Here is a 21,546-nt window from a genome sequence, read left to right as displayed (position 1 = left end):
ACCCAAACTATTTTTTTGTTCTTTTTTTTTTTTTTTTTTTTTGAGAGGTTTTTCACTACAGGGCGCGTGTGCTCACCTGATAGACAGAGAGAGACATAGAGACAGAAAGCAAGAAATCACCCCCCAGGGGGGATGGTCATGCCACAATCCCTTCTCCTCCATTTTCCTCTCGGGATCTTGGGCACGCACACACACGCACCCGGCGTGAGTTTTAAGCCACCGGGTCCGGGACGTGAACCGCGGTCGACTACGTGGGAGTCCAGCAACATAGCCATTACGCTAACTGCTGGTTCCCATGACATCTTTTGTGCCAAATAAAAATGTGAAAACTACCAGCCAGAGTACATGATCTTCTGATCTGAATGGACTTACCATCTCTGATAGGTGAGAACATGTCACTTAAACTACTTTTTCCAGTATCATCAAAGCTGGAGAAATCCTGATTTTTTCCACTGTTTTCTGTTTCTTTGGATAAAATATCTGTGCTTATGCTTCGAGGCAAACCTTGTAGGAATTAGGCATAAAAATGAGTGTTATTACATCTAAATGAATCTCATTATCAGAAGCTAGGTTGTAAACATTAATGCATTACTCATGTTGGTAATGGTACCACTGTAAGCATGAGGAAAAGAAAGAGTAGGACAATTGCCAAGTTAACCAACATTTTCATGGATGAAGAGTTCCTCAAAAGCAAATACTTCATTTGTTCATACAGCACACTGATAGAATTTATCACAAATAATTTATATACTTTGCTGCTCTCTTGAAATATACTGAACACAACTAATCTTTGTTATCTGTTACCGTTGTGATCAGCTACAAATCCTATTTTTTTTTAAAAGTCTGTAAGGCAGCATGATGCTTACCACAGAGCAGAATCTAATTAATGTTAGGTCCCTTTCCCAACTTGTAGTAAGCAGGCCATTTTTTTTTCCTTTTCTGTCTTTTCTTTCACTAACAGTAGTAGTGTAACATTGCCCTCGGCAGTATCGATCTCAAATGACTTCTCAAACCTCTGTAGCTTACTGAAAGGAAAGAAGCCAGAACACTAAACTCAGAGAATAATGTAAGTAGGTAACGATACACAGGCTGCAGCAGCGCCTTTGCTCCGGCACTGTACAACGCACAGCTTCAGGGCAGGGGCTCTGTAAAAGGACTCTGGGTTCGGCAGCTTGTACTCACTTCTGGGTTACAGGCCGGAGTTCTAGAGAGTCAAGAAGTGTGATGAACATCTGGTATCTAGGTTGGTAGCATGTTACTGTATTACATTTAAAAATGTGTCTTATTTGGCATGTCGGTCCCAAATGAAAACTGAAAAGCCCGGGCTTATAAAAAGAATGACTTCGATATTCGAAATCGCCCAGTCTGACTAATGAACAAAATTTTCCTAATAACACCTGCTAGGAAGTTAAAATAAAACCACATCACTCGTACATCACTATCACTGAAGAGTATTTAACTGAAAGTTAAGCTGTTATAAAAAAGTCCTCTCCTTTTCTCTAGGTTCTTTCCATGCTTTAATACATACTTTTACCCTCTGGAACTTTAGGAAAAAGATGTTTGATATGGTTAAAAACTAGTGCTAAAGGCCTATTTTTTTTATTTCTTAAATGGCTCTTTCCTGCTAAAAATAAGCACCAGCCAAAAGTCTGCAGAGGTTTTTTCATGAACTCAATCAGGACACCCTCAATAGACGCAAACTAATCTTTTCCTCAAACTTTAGATGAGTTTAAATAAACCTTAAAATAATAGTAGCAGTAGTGATGATGGTGTTGGTGACGAGCCTGAGGACGACAATGATATTCCTAACACTACAACCCACTGAGTGACCTCTGTGTGTCAGGTACTTCTGATACATTTTCTGATTTTCACAATAACCCTAAAAATTAACTATTACCTCAGCACATGGAGGAAAAGTGAAACTCGTAAGGTTACTATTATCTCAGGACATGGAAGGAAAAAGTGAAACTCGTAAGGTTAAGGAAAGTGCTGACACCATCCTGGGTGGGAAGCGACACGCCTGAGACTGAAGTCTGACCTCTCTCAACTGTTTCAGAGGGAAACGAATGTGTCTGCACCTACGTGTACGTGTATCTGAGAGCAAGAGAGTGAAGAAATGAGTGGGGCTACATTTGTAAAGCAGTGGATCTGCTAATGGGTAAAGCTCAAGAGTTTTTAGTACAATTGTAATAACTTAGGAACAAGTTGGAAATTATTTCAAAATATAATTAATAATAAATAAAAACTCTCCAAGTGATGGTGAGGGTAGAGCTAATACTCATCTTGCCAGGAATTTGGGGAACCTGCCAAGAGTTATCATTAATCAGTGACCCAGCAAACCCGTTTTTATTTCCTAATTAATACTGTCATCATTAAACAAGAGCTTCCTTATTAAAAGATAAATGAGTAACAGTGAGACTTCAGAGTTTGTTGCAAGAGAATCTTCATTTTGTTTAATCTTTGAAAATTATGAACTAAATTAATAATAATATATTATAAATTTTTTTTGAATAATGTCAATTTTCACAATATAGTTAAATTCAGCATATTGGCAGACATTACTTAAAATCATATGAGAAAAAGAAGTTCTTTTAAATAAGTAGCAATGGTATATCTGCAGGAGTTCTTAAATAAGGACCTAATTTTTTTTATAGGAAATGACTCACATAAGGATAATATAATCAGGAAATTTAAAGTGAATATACTTATTATTTTAAAAAACTCTTCCAAACATTTAGGTCAATAAATTAGAGTTTTTCTTCTACTTGGAAATAATATATTCATACTGAGAAGACACCAACAAATAATCTTGCCCAAGTACTTGTCCTGAAATTAAAAGACATGGATACATACATACTCCAGTGAGTACAGTATTAGTATTTTGGAACCGTATCAGTATATTATGTAGACTTTCAAAAATATTAGTTGCAAATTGACAGCACAGCATAACTTCATAAAATTGCTTAAAAACAAGAAGGGTTTTAAGCATTTGTAGAATATGATCATTATTGTGGGTAAAAATATTTTCTACAATAAGTACAGGGAAGCTTATCATCAGATTTCGCCTTCACAAAGTCTAACTGGACCACAGATTCTAAAATGTTTCACCAATATGATTATTGGAGTAAAAAATCATTAAAAAACTTATAAAATTTTTCTGTTTAAAAATTTAATAAACTACCAACATAGTGCCTGATATGTGCCATTCAACACTTAAAAATATTCACTTCATCATGTTACTAACTTTTCATTATGAAATAAAAGCAAAGATTAATAGCTTTTTTGAAAAAACAAAAAACGAGGAGATCAAGTCATAATGACTGTATCAAAGTTTCTTATTTACTCCTGAAGTTCCAATAGAAAGCCATCCGATCTGGAGTAATATAAAGGACAAGTAGTTTCTGAGTTGGCATCATTCCAATTTTAAGATAATATTTCACACAACAGAAGCTCAGCTAACTAGGATAAAGTGCCTGTCCCTAACTTTTTAAAAGTTCACGGCTAAAGGTAACACTTTTACTTATTCAGTGATATCTAGTAACAGTTTTACCTAAACACTAAAGTGATTTTGAATCCTAAGTTCTTGAAGAAAGTGCTGACTGTATGTTCTCGGGGAGGGAACAAAACCATCCAAACGCCACGTGGGAGAACAGGTACCTGCTTTGTCTGGAACAGCAGCGACCCCCTTCTCCACCGCCGTGGTCAGAGGCTGTGGTAGAACCGTGGCGACTGCTTCTCTGACAACTCCAGAATTCTGAACTCCTCCACTGGCAGCGCCCACGGTGACCGCTCGTTTGTTCACTGCTGTGGGCTTATTCGAACAGCCTTTACTTAAACTTGACTGAAATGTAGTGGAATATTAAAAAGCTCAGGTTACTAATGTTTCTCACCATACATTAATATTTTATAGATACCATGTCAGATTAAATTTTTTTTTCTTTTATAAACTTTACACGTTCTAGAGGAACAGAGTCTGTGTCTGAATCAAAAAAGGCTTTTAAAATACTTTGTAAGCAGTGTACGAAAATTATTGGGTACTCAGAAAAGTCATGACATTTTTGCATAGAAAAACACAGAAAAATACATCATGACTTTTCCAATGACCAATATAAAAAAGTCTTCAAACTTAAGTACCAAATGACTGTACTAAAATTGTTTAAAATATGACCATATGTAAAGAATAATGAAGCAAAATTACACTGCTATTGACAACATATCATTTCCGTATTCCGAACTCAATTTATTTACTAAAATAAATAATGCTGAAAAGAAAATATCTCACCTTGGTAAGAGCAGTCGAGTACTGAAACGCTATACATTGCACAGATGTCTTGTGGGCACTGATGGTCTTAACGGGGGATTTCAACATCCTTAAATCATATTGATAGATTTTCCCACGGGAAGATCCAATAGCCAAAGTGGCTCCATCAGGCATGAAATCTACTGCAGTTAGAGGAGTGTCAGCCACTAACGTTTTTACTAGCCTTTGGAGAGGAGAACCAAGTGTACGTAGAAATGTTAGATTTACAGATGTGCAGGCTTACATGGCACACAAATAACTGTATACCAAAACCAAAATCACTCTGAATGGGGCGAATGGTGTACACATCTCAAATACTTGTTTAAAGCAGAATTGTGGTATTAAGACTCAGAGATATTTCTAATAAAACGGCATGTAAAGAATTGCTGAATATTCCCTTCTATTTTTCATTCACTTCCAATAGGTACATTCTACTAGAAGTATCACTTTTTTTTTTTTTTTTTTTTTAATAATTGTTATTTGGGCAGTGAATGCATCACACTTTCTTTGTGTTACTCCACCAACGAGGACTCTAGCCTGAGGGGCTGAGGAGGCTCTGAGTATCTGCTTTCCACTTACTGATCTGTTTAGGTCTCAGGTCTGTGACCTTGCACAGGGGAGCAGCTGCTACTTTGTTCTTAGCTGTGCATCTTAGCCAAAAAGCTAAGAGGAGCAGGGTTCCGCATGATCCTCTGGAAGTTAACAGAGAACTATGGAGTCGCATGTGCTGCAGTCACATGCTTTTCTCTTTCATCTCATATAAGAGAGGAATGTCTCGCTACTTCTGAGGGCTCTCAGTAAATTACTTCAAAAAAGAAGAGCTAAGGGCCCAGACCGAGTGTTACACAGCACCACTGCGTAGGAGGTTGCAAGTTCCATGGGAAGCCTGGGTTCAGTTCCCAGGCCAAACTGAACACACTGGGCAGGGCTGTCCACACCTGTACTCCTATTTGGAAAGCTAAGGCAGGAGAACTGTGACACACGAGATGCTGTTAAAAATACCTATATCTGTCGGTCTTTCCCACTCTCTCATAAAGGAAGGAAAAATAAAAGAGTGAAGTAAGTAACAGTAAAAGACTTTGCAACACAGCAACTGCTGACAGGGGCACCTACTCGATAGTGCCATTAATATTCCACACGATCTTTAGATATTGATAGGCATCTCAAACAACCGTCCACTCCTACTGTTACTTTTTGTTCAGTTTTTCTTCTGTTCTGTTTTTAAGCCAATCAAAGAATATATATAAACTAAAAAAAGAAATGCAATGGGCCCAAGTGCTTAGGTTAGTCAATGAACCCTAGATCAGTATTTTCAAACCGGGGCCAATTTTGTCCCTAGGGGATATCTGGCAATGTATGGTGATAGTTTTAAGTTGTCAGCAACTGGTGAATTCTACCAGTATACAGAGTAAGGAGAGGTCAAGGCTGCTGCTAAGTACTGCACAGTGCCTCATGACAAAGAACTATCCAAACCAAAATGTTAACTGTTTAGAAACCTTGCTCTGGACAGTGAATTAATTTTAAAACAAGTTACTCACATTTCTATAAATAGATGCATTTAATTATATTTTGAAAAATAATATGTACGCCACACTAAAGATGTGAAATTAAGATACTCTCCTATAACACCCATGTTCCAAAAGTATCCGAAGTATCCTAAATAATAGCAATGCCTCATCTACTTCTTTCCACAAAGGAAGAAGAAAAGAAAATCTCATCTTACTAAATACATCAAGTATATAAACGTTAGAGCCCCTGGACATTTCACAGGTGTATACGAATCGCAAGTATGTCTGTTGATGAGATATTATCAATTACTATATTGAGAAATTAGGATGTCACACTTACTTCTTACTTGAAGTGTCATAAAGAATGATTCTTTTATCCAAGCCTATGGTGACAAATAGCAATTCATTGACAGGAGAAAAACTGATGCCCGAAGCTGGAGCTTTGTGTGTGCTGTCAAAGTTATGGTATGGACTCTGACTATTCACATCCCAGAGAGTTACTATTCCATTATCCGAAACACTGCCCAGCAGAGATTTCTTAAACAAGGAGTACTTCAGGTGCCGAATAGACTATAAAAATACAAGAATAATTTTTATATAATTGTAAGCAATTATAAACTATACAAATAACGGTCAACCATACTATTCACATGGGATTTAGGACTTTTCTGATTTATAGAAAGCAACAGGTTTCAGTCATGACAATCATAGTATCATTTAGTGGTCTATGACCCTGAAATGTAGCAATAGTCAGCTAATGAGTATTAGTCATGATTTGATTTTCCTGAGTACCGATCTCCTGTTTTAAAGAAAAAATACAACACATTAATATTACCTACCTACATTATTTCCTCAGGGTTAGAACATCCTCTACAAGTAAAAGGCCTAGTCACAGTCCAATCATGAACAGATATAAGGGGACACTGAGAAAGAATAAGGAATAATAATTTGTATTTTTTTCAATGTATACTTTGAGTATATTTGTTTGCGCATTACATGCACTGGCATTTAATACTTGAAGAATGATTTTAAGAATAGTAATAAGTCACAAAGGAAGACTTCGTAACACACTAGACTGGGGACAGACTATGTCCAGTCTTTCAGAAGCATCAGCCTGAGGGCAATGTTGGCCTTTCTCTAAGCACTAATCTCTGGGGCAGTGGAAAGAGTCTCCCTTTCTAGTTTCTGCTATGCAAGAATAAACAGATCCCGGATAGAAACTGGTTGGATTTGTATCTACGTTTTCTAAAAATGCTGCTTTTGAACTTGTATTCATACTGTTTACTGTGCATACTAAGAATTAACACTGTACATCATGCTTTTTCCCTGTAAACTCATAATCTACTTACTTCCAAGAGGTCTCAAAATAATATGCATTAGCCCCAATAAAAAAAGTTTGGGAGTAACACAAAACAAATACTATCTAAAGAAACATAAGGAGTATTTGTCATGAGGTACCCATGGTAAAATAATCACTATACTCATCCATTAAGTTTTTCTCTTCATTTTCATATAGTTGAAGTACAAAGAGAATACTGGTTTACATAGTTTTTATTTAAAAGAAGAAAGAAAAAGTGCACCCATCTGAATAGGCAAATCTGTCCTCTGCATTATATTCAAGAAAATATTATTAGGTCATTGGGAAAGTCATGACATATTTTTCCATTTTTCTATGCAAAAATAAATCATGACTTCCCCAGTGACCCACTGTGAGTCTTCATTACATAAAAGACACAGAGTTCTTAATAAATTATGATTAATGTTTTTAGAGTTATATATCAACTTATCAAAACATATGGCAGGACATTAATTTTTATAAATGATTTCTGTAGTGCTTTAAGGGTCCATAGCTACGGACCTTCTCACAATCTAATTTGGATTAAGTGCACAAGCAGAAAAACAAAACAACAACAAACAAATACCATAAAATCCCAGACCTGGTAGATTCTCAAAGTTCACAAGATTCAACCTGATAGCCACAGCAAAAATTTACCTGTAACATCCTTAAAACGTGGTCATCCAGAATCTGCCTGAATGTAATATAAAATGATTTAGAACTTATTACTACTCTACCTAATAGAACCTTACAAAGTTATAAATGCATTTGTTAATTAAGTTAAAACCTAAATTCTGTATACTGCTCCAAGTTCTTGAGATCTACATGACAACCCATTAAGAAAAAAATAAGGTGGGACCAGCAGTTGGCATAATGGCTATGTCGCTGGACTCCAATGTAGTCGACCGTGGTTCAAGTCCCAGGCCCGGTGGCTTAAACTCATGCCAGGCACATGTGCATGTGTGCCCAAGATCCCAAGAGAAGAACAGAGGAGAAGGGATTGCAGCGTGGCCATCCCCTGTGGGGGGTGATTTCTCACTTTCTGTCTCTCTCTTACTGGTGAGCACACATGCCCTATAACAAAAACCTCTCCAAAAAAATAACAAGAATAATAATAATAATAATAATAACAGAAAAATAAAGCTAAAGATAACCACAAATGTTCCTCTCAGATAAACCTGGATTTAGGTGGAGGCTCAGTCAAACTGAATATCACTTAGGTAAATTATTTAGATACTCCAAATCTATTTTCTCATTTAAAACAAAATAAAAAACACTCTTGTATGCCTGTCAAGATTATTATTAACTTTTTAAAAAGTTTTTGTTATAGGGCACGTGTGCTCACTAGAGAGAAAAGTCAGAAATCACCGCCTGGGGGCGGGGCATAGCTACATTGTAATACCTTCTCCCAGGATTTTGGACACACATGCACACACACCTGGTGTGATCCTCAAGCCACCAGATCCAGGATTCAAACCATAGTTGGCCATGTGCGAGTCCAGCTCCTTAACTACCACACCACCTGCAGGTTCTGCCAAGATTATTTTAAGGATTACACAGCATTTCTGCACAGAGCTAGGAATGTAGTAGCTGTGAGCACTATTATCACGGGCTCCTCCCTTTCTTGTTCACTGTTGCTGTGAACCTACCGCTCAGCCATCATTTACACATTAAAGGCTTTTTTTTTTTAAAAGAGCCCTAAGTAATAAGTAACCACACTGACTTCAACTGCCTCCCTTATCTCTTTGATAATAGTAACAGAATTTTATTTCCAAACTTTCTATATCTATTAAACCATCACATCACCTCTTTCCAATATCATTAATTAGCTAATGATCTCAGATAAACAAAACGTTTTGCTTAAATCTACTAAATTATATTTAAAATAAATACTAATTCATTTTGGTATCAGCAGCAGTTCAACTTATTAAGGCTTTATCTTGGTCTATACTAGCTATTTCGAAGAAAAGAAAAATACTATCAAGAAGCTTGTAGGAAAGAAAAACCAAGCCTATAAGCACCAATGCTATTTTTTCTTACAATACATTAAGTAAGAATATGTGTTCATGGAGAAGGGAGGTTGCTCCTAAATATAAAAAACATGCCACTCACTATAGATGAGGAGTGGGCAAACTTAGTCTTAAAGACAGCAAGTATTTTATGCTACCGTACTGCAAAAGTAATTAAGACAATATGTAAATAAATGACCACTGCTGTGTTCTAATGAAGCTCTATTTTAAAAAGTAAGTGGCCAGCCTATGGTCATAATTTGCCATATGTTTTAATGGTTTTTAAAACTGAAAAGAAGAAAAATCATCCATTATCTCACAGCCAAGAGAAAAACCAGTAAACATTTTAAGTAGATACCTTTTTGGTATTTTTCTGTGTACGTATGTACATCTGTGTGTAAAGTATCCACAGAAAACCTGAGCTCATGCTTTATTGTTATAAGCAGGCCTGTTAATCTTTTCTACTAAATGGTTTTAACAGCTAGACAACACAAAAGTATGGAAATTAAGTTTATCTAAATAACACAATGTTGGATATTCAAAGATATTTCCAAGTACCCTGATTACTATCATTTTTAAAAATTATTAATTTATGGGAAAATGTATTTTATCAGTTTTAAAAGATCTTGGTTGAAAAATACTAAAATACTAAATGATCATTTGTCTTTTTTGAGACTTGCCCACTAATCTACCTAATCTATTTTCTATTGGGCTAAGTTTTTCTAATATTAATTTTCAATTGTTAATATAATGAGGACATTGCTGTTCTTACAGGTATAAATACCTTCTCAATTTGCTTTCAATTTTGTTAATTTTTATATATATATATTTTTTTGGGGGGGGGTCAGAAGTTTTATCTATTTAAGTATATAATGAGGACATTGCTGTTCTTACAGGTATAAATACCTTCTCAATTTGCTTTCAATTTTGTTAATTTATATATTTTTTTGGGGGGGTCAGAAGTTTTATTTCTTTATGTATTTAAGTTTAAAAAATTTGCTTCTAGAGACTTATGACTCTCTTCCTTTGCTTATTAAAGCATTCCCTTTGTAGAACTGCACACGTAAAACATAGACGTGTGTTCTTATGGCTTTAGTATCTAGTATGTGCATTTATGTGCGCCCATACAGATATTCACATACACGCATATTTACACACATACATATATAGTATCCCCTTAACTCCACTCCCTCTGCCTTCTTGATATCTAGTGTTTTATTTCAAACACTAATCGTCTGTCACCTGGGCTCATGTCCTTGTCCTACTTCCATTCCCAGTGGCTTACTAGCCGTCCTTCACAGTACTACAGGAGTAACATCTCTGCAGTTGGATACAAGGGCATTGTTCTCTTACTTAAAATCTTTTTAACTGGGAGGCAGAGAAGATAGTAGTTATAATGGTGGCAGAGTTTCTGACTCTCCAATTATCTCATTCGTGTGTGTGTATGTGTGTGTGTGTGTGCATTTGCATGTACATGTGTGCATGTATGTGAAGAAAAGCGGGCCTGAGAGTGCCTATCTTGAGAGTCATGCTTTGAAGATTGGTCTTTGAGGGCATACGAGAACTGGATTTTGGAAGTGTTCCCACTACCCTGTTAGGAGCAGTTCACTGTGCCTCATCTATTTGTGCAAAAGATATGGTTTATGGCTGAACACCTACTGTCCCTCTAGGAGTTTAGAATCTTGGTATGTGCCAGGCAGAGAAGATAGTAGTTATAATGGTGGCAGAGTTTCTGACTCTCCAATTATCTCTCATTCGTGTGTGTGTATGTGTGTGTGTGTGCACATTTGCATGTACATGTGTGCATGTATGTGAAGAAAAGCGGGCCTGAGAGTGCCTATCTTGAGAGTCATGCTTTGAAGATTGGTCTTTGAGGGCATACGAGAACTGGATTTTGGAAGTGTTCCCACTACCCTGTTAGGAGCAGTTCACTGTGCCTCATCTATTTGTGCAAAAGATATGGTTTATGGCTGAACACCTACTGTCCCTCTAGGAGTTTAGAATCTTGGTATGTGCCAGGCAGATAGCACAGGTAACCAATCTTCAATAAAAACTCTACTAGGCAACAAGTCTCTAGAGAGGTTCCCTGGTAGACATTTCACACGTGCTACCACAATTTCATGCTGGGAAAATTAAGCACATCCTCTCCAGAGAGAGAGGACCCTTGGAAGCTCGCATTTAGTTTTCTACAGACTCGTTCCATGTGCCTTTTCTCAATGCTGTCTTTGTTTTGTACCTTTTCACCTTATAAAAACCACAGCCATGAGTATGACTATGTTGAGTCCCACGAGTTCTCTTAGTGAATCATCGAACCTGGTCTTGGAGACTCCCAAAACTGTGTGTGAAGGCATGTGCAGGAGAGAGTGTGTACACGTGAGTACGTGTGCTATAGTCAGATAATAAGCTAGACAACAAAACTAAATTCCCCTGAACAACATTTATAACAAAACTGGATGGGCAAGTATCCTCATGAAGTCCAAAATTCATGCTGGTAGGTCAAACAATTAACAGCCTGAAGCCCTCATGGTACTAGTGTAGGTGCAGGACGTAGTGCTTTTAAATAACTGTGAAAACCAGAGAATCCCCAAACAGCCTAAAGATATTCACGGAAAAGCCCAGTGGCCAATTCCATAGCACCAGTCGAAACCAGGAATACCCACAGCATTAGCAGGTCTTTATGAGATCTGCAGAAAGGTCTGAAGGGCTAGAGCGGCTTAACCCTAGTGAAATCCCAAAGCTGAACAGCCAGAGCCTCCTCCTCCCAGGTCAGGTCAGGGTGGAAGCCACAGCTGAGGAAAACGAAGGTTCACACACAAATTAGAACAGCAGAGCCAGGACATCTCAGAAAATAAGTCACCTTTTTTTATTTTTTTCCCCAAACTACCACAAAACAAGAGCGAACTCTATGATGTCAGAGATCATCCTGAACCTCTGCTCTGTCTGAAAGGTCAGGGAAACTAATTTCACAGATAAATCCCACATATGAGAACAAAGAGAAAAACATTATCAACAGATGACAAAAAGATAATAAAATGACAAGAGACATTTCAAACAACATAAATTAGAATTAAAAAACTCAGAAATGATATGTCAGAACTTGGGAGAAAATACCTGGGAAAGAAAGGTAAGAAAAGCGGAAAATAAGACTGGACAAAAAGAAAGATTATAACCACGGAAGAAAGACTTATCTATAGAAGCACTAGAAGAAAGCATCTTTCTTTCCTTTCTTCCTTCCTCTCTCTCTCTTTCTTTCCTTTTAATTTGCCAGAGGATGCATGCACTGCCTGGAGAAAGGGAATGCGAGAAAGCACTCCCTGGGGAGAAAATCAAGCCACATCCCTTCTCCTTCTCTTCCTCCTTTGGGAATTTTAGGCAGACGAGCCTAAGGTACAAGTGCTCCACGTGTTTTTAAAGCTGCCAGTTCTAGGACTCGAACCATTCAGTCAGCCATGTGGGATCCAGCCACCTTAACCACCACACATGGGCTGGCCCAAAAAGCATCTGTCAAATGACTTCCCATTAAAGACAATTTGGAAGAGAAAAACAGAAGGAAAAAAAATTAGTCTTTAAGATGAAATACAGATTCAAGTTGTCAGTTTGTCTTATGCCTACATGCCTACTCAAGAACCTAATATGTAGGTTAGGCAAATATACACAAATAATAGGAAAATATATCAGGGAATAAAGGACATACTATCATGCAAACATTTTATGCCAATATAAATTATACCAATGCTCCTATATAACATAAAAAACATTATTCTAAATATAAAGCTTTATAGTCAATTTTTGAGTGCTGAAGTTCAGGTATAAACATAATAATCAACCAAATAAGCCCAACTAAAATTAAACTCTTTCTTGATAAAACTATGTTTTAAAATGTAATTAATAATTATTTACATTGGGAACCAGCAGTTAGCGTAATGGCTATGTCGCTGGACTCCCACGTAATCGACCGCAGTTCACGTCCCAGACCCGGTGGCTTAAAACTCACGCCGGGCGTGTGTGCGTGCATGCCCAAGATCCCGAGAGGAGAATGGAGGAGTAGGGATTGTGGCGTGACCATCCCTCCTGGGCGGTGATTTCTCGCTTTCTGTCTCTATGTTTCTCTCCGTCTGTCTGGCGAGTGCATGCGCCCTATAGCAAAAAAAAAAAAAAACTTCTCCAAAAATAATTATTTGCATTTACCAGATCTACGCTCAAGCATGTTTATTAATACTTACAGAATCCATATGTAAAACATCAAAAATCTCACTTAAGAATAGTAAATGAATTTAACATACTCTGCAACATGTTAAATTCAAAGTTTCACAGAATATCTACTACCTTAACAGCTCAGTTTTTCTTTTTTCTTTTTTTTGGGGGGGAGAGGTTTTTGCTATAGGGCACGTGCGTTTGCCAGAAAGACAGAGAGAGAGAGAGAGAGAGAGAGAGAGAGAGAGAGAGAGAGAGAGAGAGAGAGACAGAAAGCGAGAAATCACACCCCAGGGGGGATGGCCACGCCACCATCCCTTCTCCTCCATTCTCCTCTCGGGATCTTGGGCACGCACGCAAATGCACCCGGTGTGAGTTTAAGCCACCGGGTCCGAGACTCGAACTGCAGCCAACTGCATGGTCCAGAGACATAGCCATTCCGCTAACTGCTGGTCCCAACAGTTCAGTTTTTAATCTAAGGAATCAATAAAAAGAGATCTACATTCTTAACTGTTTTGATAAAGGCTGTGATTTGAGAAAGGCAACATAGGTTAACCTATCTGTGAGATTAGCAGGCTGAATTTGCCAAATACTGACATGCAATTATAATCTAAGAAGTCTGTCCGCCCCAGCCATTCGGTGGAAGCAGCAAGGCTTTCTCCCCTCTGTAGAAAGACACTATGATTCACATAAAACTAATAGCTTCAGTTCAGTTCAGACATTTCAAAATAAGATTCTAAATATATTCAGGCAGTCTCATTTCTGATACAAAACTTAATATGATGCAGAGACAATAAAACTACATGAATTTGTCATTTCACTAAGAAACTAATTTGTTAATTATTAAGTATTTTAAATCCTTGATTATTCATAGAAACAAAATAAGAAAACTATAATTTACTCACATGTGTGCCCTAACTACTATTTTTCTCATAGCCCTTGAGAAATGTATTAATACAGAAATTTGATAGTAAAATTTATCAATATAGAAATAGGGCTGAGAGACTGTGTTTGAATTCAACTTTGGCAACTTTTTGACAGGCTTGAAATGTTCATGAACTTTTTTTGGAGAGGTTTTTGCTATAGGGTGCATGCGCTCGCTAGAAAGACAGAGCCAGAAAGCGAGAAATCATCCCCCAGGATGGATGGCCATGCCTCAATCCCTTCTCCTCCATTCTCCTCTTGGGATCCTGGGTACGCACGCACACGCACCCGGCGTGAGTTTAAGTCGCTGGGTCCGGGACTCGAACCGCAGCTGACCACATGGGAGTCCAGCAACATAGCCATTGCACTAACTGCTGGTCCCAATATATATATTTTTTTAAATGAATGACTGGATAACAACTCTGTTTCTGGTCAATAATAGACAAAATAAACCATGAATACATTGTTTGTAGGAAAATAAAAACAGTTTAAAGGTTTCAATTATGCTGCCTGTAAAAGGAAAATGTAACATACTTGTGACATTCTTCACTAAGGAAACCAGGACTACATTCTTATAGATACATATTTCCTAGCCCACCCATAGGGTACTACTGCCTTAATGATACAGCTTATCAGAGAAAAAGGGAATAATATACAAAAATACACATAACCAGTTGTTCCAGGGACAAGGAAAAAAATATATATCCCAGTTCAATTCTTTCACCTTCTTTAATGCTCTCATATTTTAAGTCACCCTAAAACATAAAATATGATGACTGAGGTCAAGTTACATATGTTAAGTTAGCAGGAGTTTGTAGGAAATGCATTAAATGTTTGAACAAGTTTAGAGAAGTCGGTCACAAAGTCTTTATTAATGGATTGATATGACTATTCATTAAAAGCTCACAATAGCAGCTAACATTCACTGATCTCTTTCCAAATGTTAGGCATTATGATAAATTTCAGCACCTCATTTAGCCATTGGAAAAAAAAATCCTACTGAAAGCACATTACAGGTTAAGAATTTGTAATCGGAAAATCCAAAAATCCAAAATGCTTCAAAATCTGAAACTTTTTGAGAGGCAACATGATTCCACAAGTAGAAAATCACTGTCCTCCAGTGATTAGCTGCAGTCAAAGCACTGCAATAGAAAAAACACTGTAAAATGGGGGACCAGCAGATGACGTAATGGTTACGTCACTGAACTCCCACATAGTCAACCACAATTTGAGTCCTAGACCTGGGGCTTAAAATGCATGCCAGGCATGTGTGCATGTGTGCCCAAAATCCTGAGAGGAGATTGGAGGAGAAGGGACTGTGGCATGGCCATCTCCCCTGGGGGCTGATTTCTGGCTTTCTATCTGTCTCTCTGGTGAGTATATGCACCCTATCTATAGCAAAAATTTCTCTCTCAAAAAAGGAAAACACTATAAAATGGTACCAGCATTTGGTATAATGGCTATGTAGCTGGACTAAACATGGCTGACCACGATTTGAGTCCCAGACATGGCAGCTTAAAACTCACGCCCATCACATGTGCATGCATGCATGCGTGTATGCCCAAAATCTCAAGAGGAGAATGGAGAAGGGATTGAGGTGTGGCCATCCCCCAGGGGGAGTGACTTCTCACTTTCTGTCTCTCTGGCAAATGCACATGTCCTATAGCAAAAATCGGTCCCCCACCCCAACAAAAAGAAAAAGGAAAACACTATAAAATAACATAAAATTACCTCTAGGCTATGTGTACGAAGTATATATGAACTAATCAATTTGGTGTTTAGACTTGGGTCTCATCCCCAAGTTATCTTATTATGTATATGCAAATATTTCAGAATCTGAAAACTAAAACACGTCTGGTTGCAAGCCATTTGAGATAACGGATACTCAATCTTAGCACTCTCACTTGAAAGATAAGGAAAAGGAGATCTGAGAACTAAGTCACTTGCTCAAGTTCATTCATCTAGCTAATTGCTTTACCCCTACTGCTGGCCAAGTAAATGTGGCACTCACCATGGAAAGCTATACCAAAAGATCCCACAAAGATGCAGACTGCCCACACAGGAGGCAGCAGGCACATGAAGATCTCAAGTTCTGGTTTATCTGATCTTTAACAGAGATAAGCTTTGTGCAATACCATTTTCCTAAACTGAAAGGTAAATTTAATTCAGTTTTCCTGAAAATTCTGTGGAAATCAACAGTATAGCAAGCTGTCACCTGTTTATAAATTACTTCTTTTAATGTGAAGAGGGGCCTTAAGTAAATATTGGACTTCTATACAAGGTGACAAGAGTGTAAAGTTTCCAGAGGCATTAGATCCTCAAATCCTAATCCATCCAGCTGCTCCTGAAGTAAGAAAAGAGCCAAAAGCTCTTCACCACTCTTGAAGAACTCATCTTCAAAACAGTTCATTAAGAGTTGTGTCATCTGAAAGTTCTGGAATCTGTTTTCTCACTTGTAGAGTGAGAATAACCTACACTTCAAGAGCTGGTAGCAAAGATTAAAGAGAGAATATAATATAATACAAGGATCACAATGCTTGAAACACAAATGGTAACCGATGCAGGTGCTAACCCTGCTTATAATGCTTTCCAAATTCTCCTAGCTCTGTGTTAATGCTCCTTGGGCTGTGATTAAGACATTGTAGCCTTTAAATGCATTTTCTGACTTCCTCCCAAATGGGTTAGGTGACCCTCCATGTTCCCTTGGAATCCCACAATTTATTGCTTCCATAGCACTTTTCATATTATTTAGTTAATTGTCCACTTACTTGCTTATCGCTACTAAAATGTAAACTGTGTCTTATTCAAAGCCATATCCCAGCACTTAACCCATGCTTACAACATAATAAGGATTCAATAAAAAGTGTTGAAAGTATATGAATCAGTGAAAAAAAAAGTAATGTGTACATAATTTTAAAAATTCAATCCTTTCATTTGAACATTTAAATGGTAATAAAGAATAACAAGAAATAACATTTAAAATGTGTTTAACATATTCTAAAAGGTGAGACTAAGCAGAACAAAAGCAGGAAAGAGGAAAAAATAATTGAGTTCTATCTAAGATTTCCATATTCTGTAGACATAAAACAATTATGAACTGTAGTTATTCAAATGGGTAAATGGTTTAAAATTAAAATAAATAAATTTTGCCCAAATAGCCAAGAACAATACATGCCACTCTAATAGGATAAAAGATATCTAACAAAAAAAGAAAACCTTACAATTACTATCATGCTTGTGTCTTCCTGAATTTGGGAATAAAACAAGTATGTCCACTATCATCAACCACTTCTATTCAACACTGTATTGGAGATCCTAGTCAATGCAATAAAGAAAAAAAAAATATACAAAGATTGAGGAAAAAAATGAATTTATAAATGACAAGATGTACTGTATATAAACTGTCAAATATTGGCTTGTCAAAAAGTCATGATTTATTTATCTATGCAAAAATAAGTCATGATTTTTCTGAAGACCAAGTACAAAATAACTAAATTCTTTCAAAAGAATAAAAATTGATAAAACTATCTTGTGAATTTAGAAAAATTTCTAGATTGAAAGACAATATACAAATATCAATGGTATTTCTATATTCTGGTCACAAAGAATTAGAAAACACAATTAAGCAAAAAATACAACTTATAATGTACCACTGAAAAACATCAAACACATAGTAATGAACTTAACCAAAGGTATGAAGACTTCTATCATAAAAACCATAATACATGGCTGAGAAAAATTAAAGGTGACTTACATAAATTAAAAAATTATACTGTTCACAGACTAGAAGACTCAATATTGTTAAAAAAAAAAGAAAAGAAAAAGAAAGAAACAATAAATAAGTTAGAAAAGCACAAATAACCCAATACAACAATAGGCAACCAAGATCACATGGTAGCACAATGGCCTCTCATGGGGAAGGTTCTGAGTTCACATCCCAGATCAGATCTGAGCTATCAGAAACATGTGTGCCCATGATCCAGGCCAGCTGGAAACTGACTGTACAGAGAAGACACTGTCAGGAGTGCCTCTCTCCCTGTCTCTCTCTCATGAAACAAGTAAATAAAAAACTTTTAAAAAAATGGGAAACTGACTTGAACAGTTACTTCCTAAAAGAATACATGTGAAAATTAGCTCAATATCATTCCACATAGAGAAGCAGAAATTAAAACCACAGTGATAAACCATTATACAATCATTGAAGTGACAAAAATTACTGAGACAATACCAAGTATTAGCAAAAATGTGGAGCAATTACATCTCACATATATTTCTGGTACAAGTGTAAAATGTCACAAGCACTGTAGAAAACTTCTTGGCAAATTTACATGAAGTAGAATGTTACGCCTACCCTATGACCTAGCAATTCTGCTCCTTGGTATTTACTCAAAAGAACTGAAAACATATATCTAAAAAAAGATTTATACAAGAATATTCAGCTTTTTCATACTAGCTAGTATTTGAGACAGCAGCTCACATGCTCATAAACAAAAAGCCAGGTAAATAAATAGAGGCCCATTTGTATAATGAAGTAATTGTACAGTATTAAAACAGTATGCAACAAAGCAAACAGAATAATGAGCAAACAAAACCAGCACATATTATTTCTTTTACGAAATATCAAGGAGTGACTAGAAAAGAGGGAGTACTTATCCTTTCACATTCCACAGAAATGTTTTAAATCTTGATTTTGTTAGTTACGTAAGTGTATACATACATAAAACTTCACCAGGCCGTACACTTAAGAAATATGTACTTTATTATATGCAAGTCATATCTCAATTTAAAAATGTAAGTCTTTCACACATAATTAGGGCCAAAAGTTATAACCAAACCCAAGGTTTTTAGGAATATTCCCCTTCATGTTGGTTTAATAAGAAAAATCTCTAGCAAGATACGATAAAAGCTAAAGAATAAGAAATACATGATACAACATGTTCTAATTTTTAAGTTACTGATATTAGTGCAAAATTTATAAATTTCTCGTGATTCTAATATACAAAAAAAACCCCACCTATTTCCTTAAAAAAGACAGTTGATGGTACTAGATATAATTTTTTTCACAGCAGTTCCAAATTCTATGGGGTTTAGATTTTTAATGTCTCCATTATCAAAATAAAATTTTAAAAGAGCTCACAAAAACAAGATAGTTTCCTGCTTTTATGACAATATTAATACATTCTAAAGAGAATCTCTGTGGCAAATCACGTCTTTATCCATAAATTCACAAAGTGAGATGATCTCTAACAGTTTTTTAACTACTTGTATAAGTTCAAGAATTCTATGATTCCAGCATTCAACTAATTAAAAACTCTTATTGGTTTCCCAACTGACTTTCCAAATAGAAGCCACATCTTTTGTGTGGCATTCAAAGTTCTATATCAACACTGTAGTTGTATTCTATTTATCCCTTTCCAATCCATTCCCATACTGGTCCTATACAAATCCTGTGTTCTTTCCTTTTTCCTTGTTTTTGTTTGTTTGTTTGTTTATATGACTTCCTTCATATAAAGTATCCCTCATCCAAAGTTCTATGTTAGCCTATTAAAATCTTTGTCCTCTCTGAACACATTCATACACTCACATATTTATTGAGCATTTTATTCATGTAAGGCATGATGCTGGACACTAGATTTCAGGACAAAGAAATCATGATTCCAGTTACAATACAGACATGTAAAGAGCTAATACTAATACAAGTCAGAATCAAATAACTGGGGGAGGAGGGGTGTGCAGAAAGCCAGTAAAATCTATTAAGCCTTGGACCCAGCTGAAATCCTCTCTTCTTTCGTTTTCCCTATTTTTTGACAGTTGGTAGTTTCTCTCAGCTGTCAGGAATCACCATACAATTGCTTTATATCTTAATACCATTTATATTGCTTTTATTTTTCAATATATATGGAACTTGAAAAATCTGTTTCCTATAAGGACCAGCAGTTAGCGTAATGGCTATGTCGCTGGACTCCTATGTAGCCGATGGTGGTTCGAGTCCTAGACCTGGGGGCTTAAACTCACACCGGGCGCATGTGTATGCATGCCCAAGATTCCAAGGCAAGAAGGGAAGAGAAGGGAATGCAGCATAGCCACCCCCCTGGGGGCGTGATTTCTCGCTTTCTATTTCTCTGTCTCTTTCTGTCTTTCTGGTGAGAGCATGTGCCCTATAGCAAAAACCTCTCAAAAAAAAAAAAGAAAACAAAAAATCTGTTTCCTATACACTTATAATAACCATTACAATTTTAAACACTAAATAAAAACAATGCAAATAATGATTTTAAAGGCTGCTTTCAAAAAGTGAAGAACTCCTATATTTTATTTGATAATAGCCAAAATGATTATAATAAAAATAATTTTTTAAAAATTGCACCTTATTGAAAATGACTATGAAGAATCATATGGAAAGTTAGTCAAAAGTTGTCTTTCTTTTCTTTTTTTTAAATTTATTTATTTATTTATCCACTCGTTTATTTTTTAATTTGACCAGAGAGAGACACAGAGAGAGAGAGGGAAAGTGAGAAAGCAAGCTATCAGGTCCGGGACTCGAAACGTGGTGGGCCATGTGGGAGTGTCCAGCACCTTAACCACCACGCCACCTGCTGGCCCCAAAAGTTGTCTTTTTTGAGAAACCAAATTTATTCTTTTAAGAATTTTTAAAGACTTTTATATTAAAAAAATTAAGTTTCCTTATAAAAAGTTGCCCTAAATACACCTGTACTAACCTGAAATATATATGTACTTTATTTTATGTAATTATACCTCCAGTTTTAAAGAAAACTATCTTTAATACTTTGTCATATGCTAAAAAATAAAACCCAAACATAAAACTCACTTATCCTCTGCCTAAACACACTGAATCATCCTATGTCCACCAAACAGTATTAGGAATATAAGCAGCTGTCCTGTAGTTATCACAGTTTGATCTATGCAATATTTCTACAACGGGAATGTCACAGAAAGATTAATATCCATGTTTTAGACTTAACCTATAGCATTATTTGTACTGTTATATATACTTATATTTCAGGAGGATGTGATTATTTGTTTGCATAATCAAACTTACATGTAAGCACCATAATCTAGTAAGAAATATGTTATCTGTGGGGCTGGCAGGTGGCGTGGTGGTTAAAAGTGCTGGACTCTCACATTACAGACCATGGTTTGAGTCCCAGACCTGGCAACTTGCTTTGTCACTTCTCTCTCTTTCTCACTCTCTCTCTCTCTCACTTTGTCCCTCTCTGGTCAAATTATTATAAATAAATAAAATAAAGTCAATTAAAA

General features: G+C 36.4%; 1 protein-coding gene across 2 annotated transcripts in view; it reads right to left on the bottom strand.

The window, feature by feature from the left end:
- NEDD1 (NEDD1 gamma-tubulin ring complex targeting factor) overlaps positions 1-21,546 on the bottom strand; it is a 58,457-nt gene that overhangs the window by 15,395 nt on the left and 21,516 nt on the right. For both annotated transcript variants that reach the window (XM_006141366.2, XM_006141365.2), the window contains 4 exons: positions 6,149-6,378; positions 4,283-4,484; positions 3,658-3,841; positions 373-504 (listed from right to left, as the gene is read on the bottom strand). In XM_006141366.2, coding sequence (XP_006141428.1) covers positions 373-504; positions 3,658-3,841; positions 4,283-4,484; positions 6,149-6,378 — 748 coding nt within the window. The remainder of the gene's footprint in view (positions 1-372; positions 505-3,657; positions 3,842-4,282; positions 4,485-6,148; positions 6,379-21,546) is intronic.

This window comes from Tupaia chinensis, unplaced genomic scaffold (genome assembly GCF_000334495.1).
Source record: "Tupaia chinensis unplaced genomic scaffold, TupChi_1.0 Scaffold000054_1, whole genome shotgun sequence".
Classification (NCBI taxonomy): Eukaryota; Metazoa; Chordata; class Mammalia; order Scandentia; family Tupaiidae; genus Tupaia; species Tupaia belangeri.
Note: the sequence above shows the minus strand (reverse complement) of the source record. Positions and strands in the feature narration are given on the sequence as shown.